This window comes from Talpa europaea, assembly GCF_964194135.1.
Source record: "Talpa europaea genome assembly, chromosome: 14".
Lineage (NCBI taxonomy): Eukaryota > Metazoa > Chordata > Mammalia > Eulipotyphla > Talpidae > Talpa > Talpa europaea.
The window spans coordinates 81146500-81171100 of record NC_140082.1 but is presented as its reverse complement, the minus strand read 5'-3'; the positions used below and the strand labels follow the sequence as shown (position 1 = coordinate 81171100).

Below are 24601 nucleotides of genomic sequence, written 5' to 3'. Positions count from 1 at the left end.
TCCAGACTCACGTGCCCGGCGTTAGCAGCCTGAAGCGCCATCACGGTGTGGACTGGCAGCATGTGCTCCAGATTCAGCACCAGTCACGCTGCCAACGCCCAGGGTGACCTTGGACACGCTGCCAGGCTCTGTTAGACTTGGCGTCTGCGCCTCGGGTGGGAACAGAGCCGCGGGAGGGTGCGGGCCAAGGGGTGCTCTGCCTGTGTAAGTCAGCCTCTCACTCCACCGCTCAGAACAGGAATCCAGCCCTGGGCTATGTGTCAGGGTGGCCACTTCCTGCAGAGACGGAGGATGGGCGGGTTCGGCGCTGGGCTCAACTGGGGCTGCTTGTCTGCGGGACAAAGGGGTTTTCTTAAACCCAGGCTGGAAATAGAAAAGAATCTCTGCCATTGAGGAGCCGCACTGGCCCTGGGTGATCACCTCCCTCAACACCCAGGGCGAGTCTGCTCCCTTCCCACTGAACATCCGGCTCCCGCGCCGTGGGGACCGTTGCATCTTTGTACAAGGGGGCTTCTGGGCTCCGTCACTCTTTCCTCGGCCCTGCTGGTCCGCCCAGCCAAGAAGGAAGAGTCTGCAGCTTCCCTTTCTCGTTTGGGAATGGCAGCCAGTCCTCTCTCCATGTCACCGTGGCTGTTACTATGACCTGGGGACATCAGTCACTTTCTGACCCACCCACATGCCAGGTCCCATCACTGAGGCCGCTGTGCTTGGACGGCAGACCACAAAAAGCAAACATGTCTCCCTTCCAGAAAGGCTTCTTATCGACTTTGCCTCTGAGGTCCTTCCTGGGGACCAGGCCGGTACCCCAGTCCAGCCCCCAAGTAGAAATAAAAGCAGCCCCAGCAGTCCCACAGGTGTTTTGTCCAGTGTAGTGTGTTGCTTTCTCAAGAGATGCCTATGAGCGGGAAAGCCGGAGAGCAATGTTGGAGGGTGCTGGCTCGTCCCCCTGCCCGCTCTGTCCTTAGCAACCCGACAGGTAAAAGGGAAATTGCACCTGACACCCATGTTTTGTTCATGCAGACCCTAGAGACGATGGACACGGGGAAGCCCTTCCTTCATGCCTTTTTCATCGACCTGGAGGGCTGCATTGGGACCCTGAGATACTTTGCAGGGTGGGCAGACAAGGTGCAGGGCCGGACCATCCCCACAGGTAAGCCAGCCAGGAGACCCACAGGAGACCAACAGCCCATGGAATTTGGTATTTGGAGGTTTTCTTGCCTTTTTTTAAAAAAGATTTATTTATTTATATAAGAACTGGGGTACAGGCCAGATGTGTGGGCGGGTGAGAGGATTCACCAGAGACAGAGCAGGGAACAGAACAGGCAGACTACTCAGTCTCCTCCAGGATGGTCTGGGTCTCTCATTCCTCCAGGTGACACCCCCAGGCAGCCTTCCTATGCCCCAAAAGAAAGTGGCCCTGAGCCCATCCTTCTAAGGAATTTGATCTTTTAAATTATATTTAAAATCTCTTCTTTGTATAACAAACAAGACTAGGAGCTAACACCCTGTGGGCTTCTGAGTTTGTTGACTTTCACTCGGGCACACCTCAGAGACAGGCCCGTTCCATTCCAGAACACCGCAACGAAGCGATTATAGCAATAAAGCACATCACACAATTTTTGACTTCCCAGTGCCGGTGCCAGTCCTGTTCATGTGCTGCTGTAGTTGATTCAGTGCGAGATAGCATTGTCTCTAAAAGAACAATGGACCTTAGTTTGATGTGACCCAGAGATACGATGTGAGCAGGTGCTGTCGGGAAAAGGTCGGGAGAGACTTGCCAGACACAGCCTGCAGTTGAGGAAGCACAGTACACTTGCTTTGCGCAATAAAGTGCAGTACAGTTAAATGAGGTATGTCTGCACATAAAGTGCTCAACCTCAGTCATGTGTTCCTCCCTGTCCCATCTTTTCCAGATGACAACGTTGTGTGCTTCACCAGGCATGAGCCCATAGGGGTGTGTGGGGCCATCACTCCCGTAAGTACAGCAGCTTCTCTAGATAGTTCTGCGTAGATCCTGCCTGCCTCTCTGTGGCCTTTGCAACCAATTTCTGGTGTGTTTAGACGTGGTGGTACTAGTGTTGATCGAGCATTTTCTCTGTGGCATGGGGCATGGTATTTGGAGGTTTTCTTGCCTTTTGTTTTTTTAAAGATTTATTTATTTATACAAGAACCAGGGTACAGGCCAGACATGTGGGAGGATGAGAGGATTCACCAGAGATAGAGCAGGGAACAGAACAGGCAGACTGACTGAAATACACTCTGAGGGGAGCAGCGGGTGAGACAGGAGAGGTCTGCCGTGCCATGTGGGTATCTCCGTGGCCTGCTGGGATCGAACCCACACTGCAGAGACTGCGGACAGTTTCACAGCACTGCAGTCAACTGCCTGCACCACCAGGGAGGTTTTCAAGATGGATTAGAATCGCTCCCCTAACTCTTTAGGGGTCAACCTCAGGAGAGCATCAGCGGGACCATGGACTCCAACTGGAGGGATAAGGAGGTGCTCAGTAGGGAAAAGTGCTTTCTAAGCAGTAGGAACAGGTCTTAGCAGAGACATGCAAGAGTCTGGGCTACCTGGAGGCAGCAACAGGACAGCTGGGGAGCCAGAGCGAAGGGGGGTGAGAAGAGGCTGAGCATACATGTCAGGTGTGGTCACTTCCAGTGGACCTGGACAGCTGAGGAACTTTATTCACTGGGCAGCAGGGAGACTGGCACGTGATTTGGGGGTATGATGTTATCTGACCTATTGATAGAAGCCAAGGATGGGGCAGCAGCGGTGCATTTGCTCACCAAGAGCCCTCTCCCCTGAAGCCACATGCAGACAAGGCTCCGGACTCGGGGCTTGGAAAGGGAGCTCTGCCAGACGTCGCCAGCAGGAGTAAGGGAGCCGCTCCAGGAGGAGGGCCCAACGGAAGGCGCAGATGTGTTAGGGGGTGGGAGAGATGATGGCATTTAGGTGCTAAGGAGCAGGAGTCAGAAAGAAGGGACCCCCGCCACAAGTGGGGGAGCCCTAAGCAATACCTGTTATTATTTAGCCAAGCACCCAGGTCTGTGGGAACAGGGAATCCTATGTTTGTTATCTAGTGGTAGAAATTCCAGACAAGGCTGGGGCAGGGGTAGAAATTCAAAGGCAGCTTCCCACGGTGATTATCTTTGGTCAACCCCCAGGGGTGGGTTTGCTGATGGCCTCTTCTCTTGGGCATCCTTGGAGACTCAGGAGCCAAACAAATCTTTTATGGGGTGGGGAGCAAGTGGAGGGACAGCTGGAATCAAGCTGACTGCTGTTCAGAGATGGCCAATTCCATCTGCCTCCTTAAGATGATACTTGGAGCAACAGTGTAGCAGGGGACACAGCCTGACCCTGACTCCTAGCCTCCGCCTGCTAGTTTGTGACCTTGGGCAAGTGACCTCACCTTTCTGCGTCTGTAAATATGCCTCCACGGGTTTGTGGGATGCAGGAACTAAAGTTTGGGGAATTGCTTAGCACAGCTCCTGGCACAGAGCAAGTGCTCAGCCTGCGCCCGCTCCTGTTGGGCCTATCAGCACAGTGATTCTGGTGTCCTTGCCTCTCTGGCTGACACGTGATGAGAAAAGCATGTCCCCAGATGAATTTCACTAAAACTCCAGTTGAGTGTGGGCTTAGTATGTGTTCTGTGGGAAGAGAAAAACATCCTGGGGCATTCAAATGAGAATACTTAACTCCCATTATGGGCTCAAACTTATGATTGAAGAGGCTAATCTCCTTCCTGTAGGACGTTTCAGGCCCTTTAACATGCTGATGCCATTGTTAACCTGTTTGGCAAAGACTTTTACCATCTCCCAGAATACACTCCGCAAGTGCCCAGCAGAAGAGCAATTTGATCATTGCATTACAACTCCTATGTTACCTCTTGAACCCCAAAGCTGGATCATGCAAACAAGAGGTATTGCAGGGCCTCTGGGACAGAGTAGTGGGATGGATCCAGATCCCTAAGTGCCCTGTGCTCTATTGCAGTGGAACTTCCCTCTGCTGATGCTGGCGTGGAAACTGGCCCCTGCTCTCTGCTGTGGGAATACGGTGGTCGTGAAGCCGGCAGAACAGACGCCCCTCACTGCCCTTTACCTGGGCTCTCTGATCAAAGAGGTAAGGTGTTCAGAATGTTTGTGTTCTCAAGCACTTTCCCATACCTAGGAGCCAGGTCACGACAGGAGATAAAGCCTCCCTGTTGGGCTGGGCAGTGCGTGACAGTGTCAGCCTGCTCACCACCGAGTGGGAAGGGATGACGCTATGTTTCACTTGGCAGCTGCAATTTCCTTCTCCTGCTTGTGGTCACTGAGCTAGAAGAAACTTCATTCCTTCCACTAGTCCATGCGAGAATACTTAACTCTTAATACCTGTTCAAACCTATGACTTCGGTCCAAGTGTTTTGTCTAGAGAATTTGCAAAGCGTTCCATGAGGGAGAATTGAGTACTTGAGAAGTTCTTCAGGCCCTCCATTGTCTGCGGATGGGCCATGTTTCTCTTGGAGGAATAATCTTGCCCACTCCTGCCAAAGTGGCCTCTACTATACCAGCTCCCACACAGCCTTCTCACCAATGCTCCGATCCAGGTGACAGCTACTGCTCAGGGAAACATCAGTGCAAGGGGATGGCTCCTTCCAGACATACCTGGCAACATGTCTTAGTCATTCTGTCCCCAGCTTGTATTTTTTTTTAAGATTTATTTATTTATGCATACAAGAACTGGGGTACAGGCCAGAGGTGTGGGGGGTGAGAGGATTCACCAGAGACAGAGCGGGGAGCAGAACAGGCAGACTAAGTGAAATACACTGCTGAGGGGAGCAGCAGGAGAGACAGGAGAGGTTTGCTGCACCATGTGGGTTTCTCCCTGGCTGGGGATCAAACTCGTGCTGCAGAGGCCGTAGACAGATTCATAGGTTGCTCTTAACTCCTTGCACCACCAGGGAGGCCCCCCAGCTTGTATGTTGCAAAAGAAAAGAAAGGTCCATTCACTTATCAGCAGACTAATGCAATCAGGATGAGCCAGGTTTAGTGCTTAAATTGAAGATTGGGGCAGCCAGTAACTGACCAGCTCCCCACTTTCTTTTGACTGTTATACTGACATGACTAAGTCACATTAAGGAGACTTACAGAATAGGTTCTAAATTCACAACTGTTGAAAAACAAGGTGTAGAAAAACTAAAGGCTCAAGCTCCGGGTCCTAAAATCTTGCCTTTCTAAAATAATAAGTTGTAGACTGGGCATGTGGGAATAGACATCCTCCCTTGTTCATTCAGGGTGTTCTGGGTTAGTAAAACAGCCTCACATCTGCAAACCCCAAGGAGGGGTGCCTGTGATGGCCATGCCACTCCCAGCCTTCTGGAGGTGCTGGCTCTGGATGTGGACCCAGGTTCCACGGCAAGGACTCTGAGTGGGTGATGGCTCAGTGCCACCTGGAACAAGAATGGGACAGATTTAAATATGAAAACAGAAACTTGGGAAGAATATTCTGCAGGTGCCTCTGAGCCTCTAAGCCTTGGTGACCAAGATGTCCCTTCTACCCCAGCACACACACACACACACACACACACACACAAACAAACACACATGGAACTGTGCTCTGCTCAGAAGGTACACCGCCATTTTGGCCCAAAGTTCTTTTGGGTGGGAGGGCTTCCTGAAGGGCAGGATGCCCTGGCTCAGTCCACACCCTGGCTGCCTGGTCTGGGTCCTGTGGTGGAGGTGTGACACCAGTGGACTTCCCGTGGGGAAGCTGCTCACTGGGGTGCCACGCAGCCATGACTCTCTCACTGCTGTCTGGCTCTGTGGTGGACACGACCCACTCCCCTCCTCTGAAGGCCATCTCTGTTGCCTCCTAGGTCGGATTCCCACCAGGTGTGGTGAACATCGTGCCGGGGTTTGGGCCCACAGTGGGAGCAGCGATTTCATCTCACCCTCAGATCAACAAGATAGCCTTTACCGGGTCCACGGAGGTAACCTTTTTCTCTGGCTGCTGGCAAAAGGGAATAGGGAACTTTTCCTTTGAGAGGATAAACTGATTTATTTTCCTTCTACATTTGACCATGTTTTCATAATCAGCATTTTTTAAAAAAAGTCCAGTTTTTTTTTAAACTGGTCCAGTTTCCAAACTAAATAAGTATTGACTAGAACTCAGAAATCTTTGAAGAAAAGATGGATTGATAAGATAAAATAAAAATGTAAAACATCCTTATGACAAACATCATAATCAAGGTTAAGAGATAAGCAACAAGCTAAAAGAATAACAATCATGATTTATGCAGCTCTCCAAATGTTGCGATCCTTAATATGTAAAGGGCTCCTCAATATCAATGAAAAAATAAAAAGACTGAATGGTGGGGAAAATGGCAACTCAAAGAAAAGATACACTGTGAATGCCCAATCACGTCACCTGTCATACTGATCATCAGGGAAACAAAAATCAAACTGTATTTCCTTTGTCAAAACGGAAGAATGAGAACCTGGTGAAATCGAGTTTATAGGATGCGGGCTCTCACATACACACTTCCTAAGGTGGATCTAATGTGCTGGTGCTCATCACACACTGGAAACCAGAAAACCTTTGATTCAGAAAGTCCACTTTGATACTTAGAGAAATGTTCTCATGAGCACTCAAGGACATACTTTCCGGTATATCATATCCATTACATATAGTCCCATGTTTTATGGCCATTTCAGTGAGGATAGCTGCCACTGATCTGTGCTTGAAGCACAAACAGGGAGATGCTAAGAAAGTTTTTCTGCAACAGGATCTCATTAGTAAAAGTGTTTGTGTTGGGAAATAGAAATAATCTGGAGGGTTTCCCAAGAATTCTTTTTTTGTAAAGTTTGTAATTGATAAATTGATTGAGGTTACATTGGTTTACAATGTTGTTTATGGTTAGAGGCATATGGGATCACACCCTTCAGGTGTGGTTGCCACCACACACTCATCACCAAAACACCCTCCACCGTAGACAGTGTGCTCCCTCCCCACTTTTTTCTCTTCCTTTGCTCTCCTCCTCTCGTCACCTCAGTTCTATAGTCAGATTTCTAGGGCTTGTTATTGGTCTGGTTCTATTTGACCCTTTGTTTTGTTTCTTTATGTCCCACATATTAAGTGACACCATCTGGTGTTTGTCTTTCTCCTTCTGAATGACTTCTTTTAACATAATCCTCCAGTTTCACCCATGTTACTACAAATGGCTAGATCTTGTCTTTTTCATAGCTGAGTAGTATTCCCTTGTGTATATATACCACATCTTCCTGAGCTACTCATCTGTTTTGGGGCCCTAAAATTCTTTCTATTGCTACCTCTGGGCCAGGTCCTGGGGCACAGGGTGAAGGGAGATGAAAACTCTCCCCTTTTAGTTTACTTGTATCCATATGTGGAATTATTTTTCATGAGAGAGTATTTCCACTGCTTCAAAATCAAATTGGGGCCTCACCAAACCCCAGTGAAAATTGCTGAGAAGGAACATCAGCAGCCGCTCCAGACCTGGCTGGATGGGAGATGGAAGGTGAAGGGACAGAGTTGTGCTAAATGTGACTGCTGCCCTACAGCTGTTCCCAGTCATCTCATCCCACAGCAGAACCATCCTGTCCCCTGCCTTTGACCCCACCTCTGCAGAGATGCCCCTGAACCCTATCTAGATGACCACTGGGCTCCCCTTGAATTTAACTAACATGATGGACAAGAGAGTGGCCCCTGTGGCCCTAGGAGTTGCCCAATTGGCAGGCCATCTTTGCAGAGGGGGTGCTTCTCCCCACTTCCATGGCCATACACAAATCACTGGGGCTTCCAAAATTGCTACTCCATCTTCATAAGGGGAACAGCTTGGACTAAGAATGCCCATGACCTCAAGGTCTGATCTGCAAAGACATGTTGGTACCAGAACAGAGAAGTGACAGCATCAAGATGCAGAGCACCTGGGCAGAGAGGTGGAGGAGGACCCTGGCCACCTCCTACTCACGACCTCCAAGGCGTGTCTCCAATGGTTGGGCCACATCTGGGCAGGTCCACAGTTTCACCTGGTCTCTTTTTTATCCTGAAGGTTGGGAAGCTGGTTAAGGAAGCTGCCTCCCGGAGCAACCTGAAGAGGGTGACCCTGGAGCTTGGGGGGAAAAACCCCTGCATTGTGTGTGCTGATGCCGACTGTGAGTTCCCCCTCTTCTGGTCATGGCTGGGGCTTTAGGGGATCCATAAGTCTCTCCTGCTTTGTTGCCCCAATTCAGAACCAGTTCCGAGATACACATATAACACTCGCTCTGGGAATGATTTCCCCCCTGGGTCATCTTCCTTAGATGGATAAATGGAGAACAAAACATAAGCTTTACAAGTGCTAGGCAGCTGGGTGGGAGAAGCATGTTGTGGTAGCCAGCGGAGCTGCCTGCTTCTGCCCTTCAAGGTTTAGTTTGCTTGCCCCTCGCCTGTGAAACTGGGGTCCCTGTGCACAGTCCCCTGCAGGTGTCAGTCACTTTGTCCTCTGCCTCAGAAATTCCTATCTTGCTTTCCTGCAAAACAAAGACGGGAGATGGCATCCTTCTTTGTCCTGGGCCATTCAAACCAGAGGTCAGTGGGCAGCTGACCTTCTTCCTTTCTCTGGGAAGACAGCCCTGTCCAGCTAGCCCTGCTAGAGCCTTCTGACACAACATAAAGATATATGCTATTCTTGGCTGTCATATCCAGAAGAAGGAGAAAGGACACATCAGCTGACAGGGTTAGCTGTCACAGGTGTGTCTTCCCAAGTATCCTAACCCTCCTTAATGAATAGCCTCCCCCACCTGTCCACTGTACTGGAAATTCCTTTCATGAAGAACAAAGCCTTCCATTCCCCACTCAGGTATGTCTGGAATTGCAAATATCCCTAAGAAAAATGATTCTGGCACAATTTCCTACTAAGGTGTAATTGCCTGATACCAGTTGTCTCCGATGCTGGCTTTCAGCGGGTGGGGGAGAAGAAGGAGAAAGAAGTGATGCATGAAGATAGACTGCTCCATTTTTGCCTGGATTGGTACTCCCTGTGGACGCGCATTAGTGTTGCTGATGATTTCTGGAGTCACATGGGCCAGTTCTGGGTGTGGCACCACTGTGACCCACATTTAAATCCAAACTCCCGTCCCAAAAAGACAGGCTCCTGGTTTGCCCAGTCCCCCCGTTTCTGGATGCCCCATCAGGGACTTCATCTCAGCCACTTTTGCTCTCATTGGGGAAAACTCCAGCTAAAACACAGGATTCCTGGGTTTGAAGGGTGTTTTGACACGGCAGATAAACACGCTGAAGCGTCATCTCCCTACTCCTCATCTGGGCAGTGCCTGCTCACAAAATTAAACCCTGTCGTAAGTGCCACCCAGGCATGATTTCAACAGTAGCGTGCCGCTCTCTCCCCTCTGCGTTCCCCACCCCCACTCCCATCAGGATGCAGGAAATGAATTGATTCTTTTGGAGGACAGGCAGTCTGAAGTTGGCACAGAGAGGGTGGGGGTGCAGGGAGAGGCAGGGACCCAGTGATGTCCTCTGCCTCGGCCGCTCGCACAAAGACCCTGCTGAGCAGCAGCCCAGGTCTCAAAGCCAAGGGCAGGTTCCTTAGAGTTGATGCAGCACATCACCTGCCCGCAACCAGAGGGCCTGGCTTTTGCTCAATGCAAAGACCATCCATGTTTCTTCAGCAAGTGTGGAGTGTGTTTGGGGAAGGGAGGACACAGAAACAGCCAGCAGTGGAGTTCTGGAGGCCCCTGTGAATGCAAATGACAGCCACTTGTTCTCCATTAAGCAGGTCCCCAAAAGTCTTACCTGCTGAGCCCACTTCTGTGCTCAGTTTCAGTAACTGGTTTTCAGTAACTCAGTGCAGTTCAGATCCAGTCTTCGTCAGGCTGGGTGCATGGCTTGTTTTTTTGTTGTTGTTGTTTTTGTTTTTGTTTTTTTTTTTAAGCCCTTTTCAGTCATACATGGTGTCATGTGTCTTACTAAGACCCTTCTTTTGCTCAAGATGGAAAATTTGGGCTCCTTTAAAAGTTCTCACCAGTTGGCCTGCATCAAAGCTTCACAAAGGTTATTCTAGAGAAATCTGTCCTCCAGTGCAGGGGAGGGGAGGGTCCCAGGCGCAAGTAGAATGGGGAACGCCATGACTCTGTGCTTTTAGTAAAGCTACTGAGAAGTCCCAGTGAGCTGCAGACCCAGTGGGCCTGAGGGTCCTTGTTCCCATGCTCCCTGCTTGGGAAATGCTGAGAACAAAATTAATTTCTGACATGCAGCCTTTCGGGGGCCTGTTTGCTTGTGGGCAATTAGAGTCGCAGCTGTCGCCAGTCCTGCCCTAACGACTTAATCGCTTCCTCTGGCCCCTGCCCCCCCGCAGTGGACTTGGCAGTGGAGAGCGCCCATCAGGGAGTGTTCTTCAACCAGGGCCAGTGCTGCACGGCCGCCTCCAGGGTGTTCGTGGAAGAGCAGGTCTACGCCGAGTTCGTCAGGCGCAGCGTGGAGTACGCCAAGAAGCGGTCCGTGGGCGACCCCTTTGACGTCAGGACCGAGCAGGGACCCCAGGTAACCTGCTGCTGTGTGGGGACCAGTGCTGCCCATCTCCGTGCTGTGAGATTCCAAGGGTGCTCTCAAAGCGAGCAGGGGCTGATGTGCCCTGCCTCCTGAGGGCTCTGTTGAGCTGCCGATGACAGCACAATCCCAGCAGGTCTTTGGAAATGGGGCTGGAATGCCAGTTCAGGGCCTCATTGGAATCAAGCCATTTCCAGTTCATGAGGCCATGTGTCTGCACCCCCAGCTCCCTCAGAGTGCCACCCCTTCTTGGAGCCTTCCCGTCCCCAAGAGAGAGCCTCAGGTAGAGCCTCTCTTACTTGGATGGTCTCCCCTGCAGTAAAGGCTGGAGACCCTGGTAGAAAGGCAGCCAGGTTGTGGGGTGAGGGGCATTGCCTGGAGCTAGTGGTCTTGGCATGGAGGCCCTGGAGCCCCCATGCGTTATAGGAAAAGGTGACTGTCAGAAACTAAAGGATCCCAGTGGAGAGGGGCTGAGGGGTGGGGATGCATCTCCGGACAGTAAGAACGTGTCTCTGGAGGCCTGGTTGGAGAAACCAACAACAGGATGAAAACGCTCACAACCACAAGGTTTCATAACCTCTTTAAAGAACACATCCTGTATCACTTTCTTGCTAATCATGCAGTGAAGCAGATGGATAAATATTTAAAAGAAGGCAGCCTCTGTCCCATGCATTATTGAAATGGAGTTTGATAGCAACCCACTTCGCTTGGAGCCGAAGTCCTGTCCCTGCCTTGAAATTTTGAGTCACACATCAGGACTCACCCCTGTGTCTCTGTCCCAAGAGCTTGCTGATCACCCCTGCGTCGCCACTGCCATTCACACAGGAGGCTATAGGGCTGAGGGCAGACTTGGCTTAGTGACTTTCTGAAAACTACAAGTTCCTTTCAAAGCCCAGTGTGCTCCTCTGAAAATGGGAGCAATGGATAAATACTATGAGAATTTCATTGCACCTGATAAGTATTCATAAAAGGGTAATTTTATTCTTTTTGAAGGGGGAGCATTGACTGACAGCCTCCCCGATCCGGGGGCAGCGATGTCTGTGCATGAGCTCAGGCTAAGTCGATGGGATGGGGCTGGTTCATCCAGTGGGGATGCTCTGGCTGGGAGGAAGGACCACATGGAAGAGGTGTGTTTCTGGCCACAGGGCCACCCTTGCTGTGCCCCAGCCCACGTGCTCTGCGGCTCCAGTGCCACATGACCTGGCGGAGAGCGGCATCTCTGCCTGTGGCCAACACTCCCCTTCCTGCCAGGCCTCAGCTCTAAACCTAGAGGCCAATTTCACAAAGATTATCTATTAGCCTTGGTTGGAGTTCAGATCTGAATGCAAATAGGGCCACAAGTCATTATCAAATCCACCGTGATTGTAAAGCTAATCCAGGATCCATGGGAAATATGCAAGCCGATCTCCAACTAAGGAAACTCTTTCACCCCATCATTATTCATGAACCTCTTGCCAAGGCTTCGGGCTTGGTGTTTTGAAGTCAGATATACAAATCTCTTCCAAGAGAAGAGATCCAAGCAGAACGGGTGTTGATTTCATCAGTGCTGCTGCTGCTGAAAGTCCTTTCGAGAGCTCACTTAAGCTGTCTAACCTCAGCGTATTATTTTAGGACGCTGTTGGATTTTTTTTTCTCCCCCAGTGCTTTTTCATCTATAGTCATAAGATTTTACTGGGAGAGGACTTACAGCTGTCTAAATAGTCCTGTCTGTCTCATGCCTATAAAACAGCTCGCTGACCTAGATTGGTGTCCACTGCAGGCCAGCCACTCACCGGAATGTTCCCAGATCATTCAGGTTTATTTGGCAACTGAGTGACAAGGAGCATAAACATCACGCAGGCCATCTGGTGGGGACTGATCCGTGTCCTCCCCGACAGAGTCGAGAGCAGCCTCCGGCCGCTCCTCCGGGAACCATCCCCCCACATCCCACCCCCAGTGTGTGCCCTGCCGAATCCCTCATCCTCACTTCCGGCAGCTTCTTCTTCCTGCTCTATAAGGCATTGGCTGACACTTCATGGAGGGTTTTTAGATTTAAACAATGTGTTCGCACAGGCGCGCCAGGGAGAGTTGAGTCAGGATGTGCTGGGCTTCCACAGGGACCCAGCTCTGCCTGCAGGACAGACAGCGTTCAGCCAGATCTGATGTCATCCACGGCCACTCAGGACCTGTGGTTTGATGAAGCCCGAAAGCCCCCTGGGCCTCCAAAGAGGAGGAGAGCAACACCTGAAACTTTTAAGCCAAGACTTGGTTTAGCCAGAAAGAAGTTGAGAGAACCTTGGGTCCAGCGGGGTGTCTGAAGTACTTTAATAGGGGAGCATACCCACAGGTGAAAGGTGCACAGGTGTGAAGGTCAATGGTGATGGCATCCTCCCTATCACGGGCCTGCTTCTTACCCTCCCTGCCAGGGGTATCTCGTGATCTCAGCTTCTGTGTACCCCTTCAGTTTCTTTATGGACATGTAAGCCAATATAACATGTATTCTGATATCCCCCTTTATTATTCCCCAAAAGGCATTGTGTTACCCAAAACTGTCATCCCTGTGAGCAGATAAAACGTGTGACACCCAGTTCAAGCTCAAGTTCAGATAAGCAGTGAATACATTTTGGGCATAAGGATATCCTACATTGTTGCTTTCAGGGGTGACGGTGTTGGAAGTGGCACAGAATGAGGGAGATTACTCTCTCCAAGTAGACAGAGGCCTAGAGGGGTACACCAGGAAGGAGCAGCCCGGATCCATGGGCAGTCTAACTTATTTAGAACCAAGTTCAGAGAAAGTGCACACATGGGCAATGTACATGTGTGGGGGTGCGTTATCAGGGAAGCATTATCCAGGATGTGTCATCTCCTTGTGCACGCTAGGGTGGGATGACCAGGGGCTGATGCCTGGGGGGGCTCCATGGTTCCTGCTGACTATCTCTAGCCCCTGTTCTTATCTAACTTTCTGCTAATCTTTACAAGTAAGGCATTCTAGCTGATCTTGCTAATTTGGACATAATATCTGCCAGCTGTTTTCAGCAGATACTGGTTTCCAGTATGTTCCTCAAACCAGGACTTTGCCCTGGTGAGAGGACCCCTGCCAGACTGTGCATTTAGCTTGACCAGGAGGAGTACTGAGCACCGAGACAACAGCCCCAAGAACAGTAGAGCCAGGGATCCTTCACCATGTTCTTGCTTAGGACATGTTATGCTTAAAAGAAAAAAAAAAAGCCTTTTTTACTTCCATTTAACAGGCTGTCCTGAAATCTTAGTTGCCAAATCTGATACCCATGGGACACAGAATCGGGGGAACAAAGACAGTGACCACTTCAGGTCTTGTTTCACCTGAGGATTTAACAGCATGGAGGGGGTGGAGTCAGGTGTAGGAATAAACCCCAGCCTGGGCAGGATGAGAGAACCCATCTCTCCCCATCTCTTGTCAGCTCCAAAGAGGCAGGGTTTGTACATCAGAGAAACATTGGCACACAAGGCGCATTTGTTCCGTGAATTATAACTTGGCAAGAACATTGAGGGCTAAGGCCGCCGATCCTGCTGAAAGCCTTTGGACACTCACGATGGGAGCCGCGGCCCAGAAGGAAGCCAACTGGACTCCCCACTGTGTTTTCAGATTGATCAAAAGCAGTTCGACAAAATTCTCGATCTGATCGAGAGCGGGAAGAAGGAGGGAGCCAAGCTGGAGTGTGGGGGCTCCGCCATGGAAGACAGAGGCCTCTTCATCAAGCCTACTGTCTTCTCAGAAGTGACCGACACCATGAGGATTGCCAAAGAGGAGGTATGAGCTGCAGCAGAGCTCTGGCCCATGGAGCCTCAGGGTGGGGGGCCAGCTGGGGAGGGCTGTGCAGTCCAAACAGGAGACTGCTCTTGGCCCCAGAAATCTTTATGCGGAGACTTTCCCTCTCCTTTGGGGTCCTTGGGGAAAATGTCTTGCCAAACCCCAAGGATTGAAGAACACCCTCTTTCACTCCTTGTCCGTTGTCTCTGGAAAGCAGCAATCGCTCGTGCATTCCTCTAACAGTCCTTAATTTGGCCTGGGATGGAGGATGGGTTGTACCAAGAATCCAGCTCTGGATTCAGAGCCCAGAGCCACCTCCAGTGCCCCCAGGTCAAAATTAAAGGACAAGTCTTCATTCAAACATCATCCCAGCTAGAATTCTCTTTGAAGTTCATCATGGGCACCCTTAACAACGGTGGGAATTAAGGAACCCCTCTCCCCGCATAAGAGTGCAAATCTCACTTTGTCTGTCAACCCCATTGTTGCTAAATGGAAACACTTTGCACCTAGGCCCCGGTGGCAGGGTGGTAGGATGTGGCCTTTTGGGACACACAAAAAAGTGAATCACTGCCAAGGGCTTCCTGGTGTGGGTATTTTATAGACTTTCTCCCTGAGATTTTTTTTTTTTAAGATTTATTTTATTTATACAAGAACTGGGGTACAGGCCAGATGTGCAGGATGGTGAGAGGATTCACCAGAGACAGAGCAGGGAACAGAACAGGCAGAAGGACCGAAATACACTGCTGAGGGGAGCAGCGGGAGAGACAGGAGAGGTCTGCCCTGCCAGGGTATCTCCGCGGCTGGCCGGGATTAATCCTGCACTGCAGTCTCCCTGAGATTTTTATTTTACAAACTAACTTGCTGATGGCATGAGTTTCAGCTCTTTAAACTTCCCTGTGACCAAAGTTCCTGGGGATCCTGGAAATGTGTTTGTGCAGGCTGGCACTGCCCCCCAGGGTCATGATGGTGCCACATACTGGCTGGATCACAGGGTCCCTTCAGAGTTACCCCTAAATGGTCAGCCATTAATGTCCCCTTCCCTTTCTTTGCTGTGTCCTAGACTACAAGGTACATTGTCTCATCCTACACACACACACACACACACACACACACACCAGGAGTTATGAGGAAACATTTTTTAGTGTGTCCCCTTGTGAAAAACACAGACCAAGAGATGGAGTCATGCACAATGTCTATAAACTCCCTTTGCAATCACTGTCCAAGTAGAGCATAAGATGTTGTCTCCTGGGTGTTAACACGCAGTGTTACTCTAAAGTTCGGGTTCTCAGAAGCTCTGGTGCCTGATGACCCAGGAGCGATCTTAAACCCAACATACACTTTTGTTATTTTTTGTTTTTATTTCATTTTAGCCTTTCCCTTCAGGTTTTAACCATCACCATCTGGAGGGTCCTTGGATGGTCTTTTTTCTCTGGTACTGGCTTCACGCCACGTGTGTGCCGTGGGTTTATGGAAAAGCATGAAATAAAGGGAAACAGCTCATGCATGTTTGACTTAAGCCTGACTCTGCCCTTTTTGCCATTAATCATAGATCTTTGGGCCGGTACAGCCAATACTGAAATTCAAAAATATTGAAGAAGTGATCAAAAGAGCAAATAGCCTTGAATATGGACTCACGGCTGCTGTGTTCACAAAAAACCTGGACAAAGCCCTGAAGCTGGCTTCCGCGTTAGAGTCTGGAACTGTCTGGTGAGTGGCGAGTGTGTTTCGGCTCTCCTGAGCTCGCTTCGTCCCTGTTTGATTAACAGGGAGCTACTAGTTGTATGTTCTGTGCCAGGCACTGGCAAAGTGCTTAGCCCAATCCATGTGCCCACCTCCCAGGGTAGGTACTGTTATTGTCTCCAATTCACAGAGGAGGAAATCGACACCCAGAGAAACTGAGTGTCTTGCCCAGGGTCACACAGCAAATGTGTGGGAAGACAAAGTTCAAGCCAACTGTCCAGCTGATGCCCAGGTTCTTAACTACCAGCCTAGATTACCCCCTTGAACTTCATCCCCTCTAGCTGTTTTCAATTGTTTCTTTTTTAAAAAAAGATTTATTTTTTATTTATTTATGCATACAAGAACCGGGGTACAGGCCAGAGGTGCAAAGGGTGAGCGGATTCGCCAGAGACAGAGTGGGGAACAGAACAGGCAGACTGACTGAAATACACTGCTGAGGGGAGCAGCAGGGAGACAGGAGAGGTCTGCTGCACCATGTGGGTAGCTCCCTGGCTGGGAATCGAACTCATGCTGCAGAGACCACAGATAGTTTCACAGTGCTGTGCTTAACCCCTTGCACCACCAGGGAGGACCTCAAGTCTGCTTCTAAAAACAGTGCATGTTCTTGTGAAAAGTGTGGATAAATGCCCGCTTCATCAGCAACTCTGCAGGTTACATTATCCTCCTTTTATAGCTCAAAGGATGTGATAAAGATGAATCGGGCCTCAGAGCAGTTAAAGAACAAGCCCAGAGTAACAGAGCTTTCAGGACAGGTCTGCCTCATTGCAAAACAAATTCTTATTCCCCAATGCATTAATTTTCTCTACTTTTTTTCTCCCCTTGTCATTCCCTCCTATCTAAAGGAAACTCTTTATATACCAGCTAACCCTCAAAACAGCAGTTGAACTGCAGGGATCCACCTATGGGCAGCTTTTCTGTAAAAATGATGTAAACTTAGTGTCAAGCAACACAGGCCAGTGCTGTGAATGCATTTTCTCGCACTTAGTATTTTCTTCAAGACATTTTTCTTTTCTCCATCTGCCTTTCTTTTTAAGAAGATGGTCGATTTTATATACATATAACAGATCATACGCGCACACACACACATACATAAACTTAAAATATGTGTTCATCGGCTATTCATGTTATTAATAAGGCTTCCAGTCAATAGCAGGGTATTAGAATCAAGCTTGGGGGGAGTCAGGAATTATTTGAGGATTTTCTTTTTTTTTTTTAAAGATTTATTTATTTATACAAGCACTGGGGTACAGGCCAGAGGTGCGGGAGGGTGAGAGGATTCACCAGAGACAGAGTGGGGAGCAGAACAGGCAGAAGGACAGAAATACACTGCTGAGGGGAGCAGCGAACGAGACAGGAGAGGTCTGCCGTGCCATGTGAGAATCTCCCTGGCCGGCCAGGAGTCGAACCAACACGGCAGAGGCTGCGGACAGCTTCACAGCACTGTGTTCAACCCGCTGCGCCACGGGGAGGCCCTATTTGAGAATTTTCAACTTCAAGGAAGATCAGTATCCCTTACCTCCTTGTTTTTCAAGGGTCACCTGTACATGAGTATATTCCAGCTTGAGTTCCTGGTGGAACGAACTAGAAGGCAGAACTTGAGAGCACACTGGGCTTTCATTATAAAAACTTAAGACAACGCACCATCACTAGGCAATGCTGGGCACTGAGGCCTGACAGCCGGGGCTTCTCCAGATAATCCTGAGGATCTTTCCTTTCTTTTCTAGGATCAACTGCTACAATGCCTTCTATGCACAGGCTCCGTTTGGTGGCTTTAAAATGTCGGGGAATGGCAGAGAACTGTGAGTATTTCTGTGTCCCCACACCTGCTGGCAGGAGAATCAAGCTAGATCGCAGGGTGGTGGCATGTGCTCCAGTCGGGAGCCTTCCCTGGTCAGGCTGCACCCAGACTGCTGGGCCCTCCCTCTTCCTGAGCCCAGCAGAGGCTCCAGAGATGGACCCTGGGTGACTCTGGCTCCTGCTGGGCCTCCATGGTGCCATCCAACCCACCTGGTATCCTTTCAAGGGTCCCTTCTGTCCTGCTTGTGAGGAAAATGAGCTCCACGGGCATAGACTATGAAATGGCCCACTTGCATCTGGCCTAGATAAAAGGTCGAGGCACAGAGCAGAAAGGGCTACTCCGTGGGTGGACTTGCTGGTTTCCAGCTGGATGCTGCCTTCTCCCTCCCAGGCCTTCTCGGTGCCTCTCAGGGTTTCATTAGCCATTGTGGGCGAACAGCCTGTGGGATCGGTCTTGCCAGGGGACTGTGTGTGACAACTCGCAGGGCTGTTCCTGGGCATCTCAAAGAGCTCCAAGCTCTTCCTTTCATCTAAACAGTGTGTGTTATTTATACACAAACGTTCTGCCTCGGGCTTCCTATGCATCATCCGCTGGGAACACTCACTGCTGCCCTGGGGCTTGGGCCTTGGTGAGGTCCATGGGCAGTGCCGCTTCCAGAGTCTTCATAAAGGTGTAAGAAAGAACACAACTGCCTCCCGCCCTGGAGCAAATGCTTTTGACCAGTTTCCATGGAATCGGGGTCCCTTTCCCCATCTCTGTGCATCTTTCTAGTCCACCCCTGATTTGTGGCAAACACCCCAGAGTCATGTGAACATCCAAGTAGTGTAGCCATTAGGCTCCTCATTTCTGTGACTGGTTTCCTCTTCCAGGAACCTCAGTAAATTCTTGGCCATGAAGACCCTAAGCAAAAACATTGTTCTGTGAGCCTGTTTCCTTACCATTTCATGCCCACCTGAGAGGAACATGAGCCCTGGCTGGGGTCCCCTCCAGGAACCCCCAACACCACTAGTGCTGGCAACAACTGGCATTTGCTGAGAACGGCTCTTTCCCGGTGCCCTGGGCGGCGCGAGCACACCATCCTCGTGCTCAGGAGCGGCTGTTTCTGTCTATCTGGGCTGCTCTAGCAGGGTGGTGCAGCCTCAGGCTTCAGCAACAAGCCTTTCTTGCTCCCACTTCTGGAGGCTGGAAGTCCAAGACGAAAGTGCTGGCTGACCCAGTGTCTGCCGAGGGCCAGCTGTTTTCTCCCTGGGTCCCACAGTAGAAGCGGCTAGGAGCTTATAAAGTACCTCTAAATAAGATGATTGAGGGCTGGGAGGGAGGCCTTGGTGTCCCGCACACCTCTACTATGCAGACTTTTGGGTTACTGCATTTATTTTTATCTCGAAGTAAAACAAAGAAATAAGAAAAGCGCCCAGGAGGAGGAGAATTGGATTGGATGACCTTATAAAGTCTCCTTTATAAGGACGCTCATCACCTCCCAAAGGCCCCCTCTGCCAAACCTTGGGACTTGGAGTTTCAACATACAAACTTTGGAGGACAAGGAACACAAACCTCCTGCCCACTGCTGATGGTGCTGCTGGTCTCCCTGCTTTCGATGAAGAAACCCAGGGATGCCCAGAGAGGTTCAGTAGCCATCGCAGGCCACACTGCCAGTCAGTGGCAGAGTTGGGGTTGAACCCATGAGCCCTCCATACCACAGGGCCTTGCTCAAGGCCTTACATTTCTGGGATGTAGGCCACCTGGGTGAAGCCAGCCAGGCTAGGCGTGGCCATCGGTCTCCTGATTGCGGTGGGCGTAGAACCTCACATGGTCCTCCTCCCACACGACCTTCAATCCCCAAAGCAGTGTCCTTGGATGTGGAAGCTGAGGCAAAGATGTGTGGGGCCCACCTAGTGTCCACTGGGCCCACCGACCCTGCTGCTGGCTTCCTTGCCCACCTCTCTCTGTCTCCCAGCCTGACAGCGCTCCCTGGCCCTCGGCACCCCCTGCCTGGCTCAGGCCCTGGATGAGTCTTCTCAGAGCAGGATCCATATTTCATCCTGTCCTTACCCACAACTGGGACTTTTTTGAATGTCTGGTTTTTTGACCCCTGGCATATATTTTTCCAAGGTTTTCGATAAAGTACTTTAACATAACTCACAAGGAGCCTGGAAACTGACTTGAAAACCAATTTCCGTCTTCAGTTGTCTCTAATTAATGTCTTCATGTTGCAATAAGTTCCCCTTTTCGTGCTGGAGCTCTGCGAGGTGGATTCCATGGTTTTCCCCGTCCCTGGCCTCCTGGGCTGCGCTGGCGACCCGCCGCCCACCCACAGGCCCCCGGGATGGTTCCTGTGTAGGTCTGGGGAGGAAGCCGGCAATTTTCCTCCTCCTGGGCACTTTTCTTACTCCTTTGTTTTACTTTGCGATAAAAAATAAATGCAATAACCCAAAAGTCTGCATAGTAGAGGTGTATGTGACACCAAGGCCTCCCTGCCAGCCTTCAATCATCTTATTTAGAGGTACCACTGGTTATTCGTTTTGTTCGTTTATTCATGCACTCACTGAATAAATATTTCCTGAGCATCTTTGATGGTCCAGGAACCTGCTAAGCTCTAAGCAGGTAACAGAGGACCCTAAGCAGGTAACAGAGGACCCGACAGTCCCCACCACCAAGTCCCCATTCCCTTCCCTCCAACATCCTGGGGAGGTCTAATGAGGAAAGGCTGGGACTATGGGTGCCCTCTAGGGCCAAGCCTTCATGACTCAGTGAGAAATCATTTAGGAGATGCTACAGTGTGGCCAATAAGAGCAACAAGAATTTAAACTTGGGCCATGACTGATACAAGAATAAGATGATTCATGTACTTAACTTTACAGGAATGATTTAATACTGGACTTTAGTGTGTGCTAATTCAACATGATTTCATCACTTGGTTTGTTTTTCTTTTCTTTACCAAGTTGATAAATCATTGACTACTTTGAATTTTAATAATGCGACACTATGTGCTCAGCTTTAAGAGTGATTGTGCATTTCCTACACATGCACTGGGTGTGCATTCATTCATTCTTTTCTGCTGTCAATGAAATGGGAACAAACTCCTTATTCTTCTTGAGATTACACGTTGCTATCCTTTCATTCTTTTTATTGCTGGTCTTGTATGATGGACTTTTGTGTTATTTCAAAGGGGCTTTGCTATAAAATCATGCTGCTGCTTTTCATTGCACATAAATCTTCATACGCTTGTGGGAGGTGGTTTTCAGAATAAATTCCCAAAAAGAAGCTACTCTGACACAGAAACATGGACTCACGACTTTTTTTGGTTTGCATTTCTTTAAATGTGAGGAGGTTCGGCACCTTTTTCGCATTTATTGGTAATCTGTGTCCCTTTTTCTATCAACTGCCTATTTGGGTTCTTTGTTACTTTTCCATTTGGTTGTTTGTATGTTTTTATTGATTTGTAAGAGCTCTTTGTATATGAAGGAAATGGCACTTTCTACATAAGGTTGTAGTTATCTATTTTCTAGTTTGCCATTGTCTTTTTTTTAAGTGTTTCTGCTTTATAAAGGATAAAGTTATCCTTCCATGCACAGCCTTTTTATTTTGTGTTATGGTCAGAAAAGATCACAAAATAATTCATTCATCATCGTGGACTCTTGAACTATTTCTTTTAGGAAACTACCCCCAAAATATCAACAATATATTAATAATAAAATATTACTATCTACTCTGCACTTTTTACCTCGCATGTAGTAGGTAGTTTATACGAATCATCTCTCATCCATTATAACTACAAACAGGTGATTCTATTTCCATTTTACAAATAATAAAATTGAGGCTCAGAGAAAGCAAAAAAGCTTGCCTAAGCTACATACATCTATGCCAGTGACTTTTCAGCTTGAGGTGCAGCAGAACCCCATGCATGTTAATCCTCTGGCTTGTTAAACAGACTTCTGAGCTCCACCCCAACATTCAATGGCTCTATCAGTCTACTGCCACTACAACTAATTCCCACAAAATTAGTGGCATAAGCAACATAAACCTACTGGAGGATTCTCCTGCAGGATAAAAACCTGATAGGATCTCAGTGAGCTAAAATCAAGGTGTCTACAGGGCTACATGCCTTTCTGGAGACTCCAGGGAGAGAATTTGCTTCCTGGCCTTTTCTAGCTTCTAGGGGCTGCCCACATTCCCTGGCCAGAGGCCCCTGCCTCCATATGCAAAGCCAACTTTGTTGCATCTCCCAGAGCTGCTTCTGCAGACTCCTTTCCCTCAGACTCTCCTCAGCCTCTTTCTTAACTTTTAAGGATCCTTTGACTCTAGGACACACCCAGGATAATCTATTTTAAGATTCTCTCATTTGCAATGTTACTTTTTTTTCTTACAGTAGTAATTGCCTTGTAAGTTCTAATGACCATTGTTGCCCCATGTTACAGAAGAGAAAACTGAGAATCAGAGAAGTTAGTTTGTTCAGGGACTTATTCAAAGACTTTGAAAAGCACTGGTCTATGGGATGACGGGTTTCTGTCTCAAATCTTGCTGGCTACAGAGCCTCCAGCGGCCTCTTTTCCCAAACAAGTACACATTTTTATTTGCTTCAAGGCGGAGCAAATGTCGTAGAGGCCTTTAAATCTAGTGAGTCTTGAGAAGGGCTGGCGCCTGAGATGGGTCGCCCGGGCTCTGCTCTAAAGACTCAAAGAAACCAAACACCGAAGAGGACACAGCAAAGGCACTAATTCCAAGGCTGGGGTCTCCCCTGTGGCCCACACGCTCCCCTGGCTTCCCAGGCTGGCCTCCTTCTTCTTCAGCTGCTCTCCAGCTGCGGCTCCGGGACCAGCTCCAGGACTTCACGTCCCTGTCCCTCCTGGACCCCCTGGCCTCACCCTCAGTTCGTAGCCAGGGGCCTCTGCCTCTTCTGTCTCTTCAAGCGGCTCCAAAATGCCAGCTGAATGTTATAAGCTGGTGTCTATTCTGCTCCTCTCTCCCTCCTCCTTCACCCACAAAGAGCCTCTCTTCTTATTCTCTCCTCACCACAACCACACACAGCGAATTCACCTCTTGTTATTTTTTTTTAAATCCCTTTTATTCTTTAAAGGCAAAGCCTTTGTCCTTCTGGATGTTTGGACAGCATCACACACAAACCACTTCAGTCACAGTCACTTAGACTCACCGATGAGACAGTCACTTGGTCTCTGGTTATCACCACATTCTGGCCTTTTGCATAAACTCCAGACTGCCCGCTGAGGTCCTACCCAACCAAGCATTAGCACATAGTTTGCACAGAACAGCTACGTGTTTTCATGTAGCCCTCTTTGAATTTTCCTCTTTTCTATGATCACAGGGGTGAATATGCTCTGGCTGAATACACAGAAGTGAAAACTGTCACCATCAAGCTGGGTGACAAGAGCCCCTGAGGGTCAGGCAGGCCCTTCCTCCGAGAGTGGACGGCTGACTGTGGCAGCTGAGGCATGCCCGAGAGAAGATGGCGTGTGAGGCCTTCCTGGGATCCTTCCTTCTGGAGACTAAATCTACTGGATTTGAACGATTTTTCTTTTCTTCCCATTTTGTTGCCAATATGTTGTGTGTGAGTTGCAGCCGGGCCCAGGGATGGCGGTATTGGCTGTTCCTGCTTCCCCCTTTAGCCTAAGTCCCAGGGGACAGTGAAGAGGCTCAGGATGTAGACAGCAGGAAGCAATATTTGAAAAATCCTGCCATGGCTTAAAAATGCCTTAGTGACTGACTCCAGTAAGAATTTGGGGAAAACGTCCTGCATGTTTTACAAAGGGCCTTGCAGCTGTGGCCTCCCTGTCCATAGGACAAGGCCCTCCTATCATTCCGCAGGAAAGGATTAGCACTAAGTTTAGAAAAGAACCAAAACCGGGATTGCCAGGATCTGACTGGGGGAGCTTTGGGAAGCAGGTACCAAGGAAGGGTACTGAAGGCCTTGGGTGTGGATGGGCCTAGGTCCTGGTCAAGGACTGCTCTTGACATTGACCAGCTTAAAACCAGTTTTGCCTTTGGAATAAGATCCAATCCATAGCCCAAAGAGTGCATCTAAAACAAAGCCACAGTCTACCTTAACCCAGGCACTTTCTTAGGCAGAAAGCATGGCTAGTGCCCCCCGTTGCTGCTAAGGACAGAGCGCTTTGAGTGAGGACAGCAGAGCGAATCCTAGGATGGCTGAGTCCACCTTGTACAAGTCAGAGCCATTGTGTGCTCCTACAAATTAGCCTTCACTACCACTTCATTCAGGCTTTATGATTGGCTTAGGAAGTTTTCCTTTTGTCCAGTTGTGTCATGCATTTTAGATAAGAAAAGCATGCACAATAGGAAGACTATTGTTTTCTTATAGCCCTGTTATTTTAAGGCCTATTTGACATTAATGAATGATACTTCCACAATAGCACCTGGCCTCCATGGAGGAAGCAGTTCTCCCAAAGCAGCCTGAGCACTGCACTCCCAGGTTGCAAATTTTTCCTTTCCTCCTTTGGTATCCAAATGATGTGCAATTTCATGTTGTAACTTGGAAAATACACGGTTCCCCTAAGCTTTACCAAAAAACAACCAAATTCAAATTGCGTTAGTTGGTACTTTTACTATTACTGGCTAACTAGTACTTTTCAAATGGTGCTTATGTTGGAGAATGAAATGATGTTCAAGAAATTCATTGGGGGGAGGGCAGTAATAAAATGAAGCTCTGTGTCAAAGCCAGTGTATGTATAAAGTCATGTACTAACGGGGTTATCATTCTTGTTGGAAATGAGATTCATCTTCT

The 24601-nt window shown here is 49.1% G+C and overlaps 1 protein-coding gene across 2 annotated transcripts in view; it reads left to right on the top strand.

Annotated features, from left to right (window-relative positions):
- ALDH1A3 (aldehyde dehydrogenase 1 family member A3) overlaps positions 1–23240 on the top strand; it is a gene marked incomplete at both ends in the record, with an annotated part of 35539 nt that extends 12299 nt beyond the window's left edge. The window contains 10 exons of one of the 2 annotated variants that reach the window (XM_084253721.1): positions 1021–1150; positions 1914–1975; positions 3992–4120; positions 5856–5969; positions 8049–8151; positions 10350–10534; positions 14145–14309; positions 15859–16016; positions 17774–17848; positions 23168–23240. In XM_084253721.1, the coding sequence (XP_084109847.1) occupies positions 1021–1150; positions 1914–1975; positions 3992–4120; positions 5856–5969; positions 8049–8151; positions 10350–10534; positions 14145–14309; positions 15859–16016; positions 17774–17848; positions 23168–23240 (1194 nt within the window). The remainder of the gene's footprint in view (positions 1–1020; positions 1151–1913; positions 1976–3991; positions 4121–5855; positions 5970–8048; positions 8152–10349; positions 10535–14144; positions 14310–15858; positions 16017–17773; positions 17849–23167) is intronic. The other variant, XM_084253722.1, reaches the window with a different exon arrangement.
- Positions 23241–24601: the final 1361 nt, after the last annotated feature.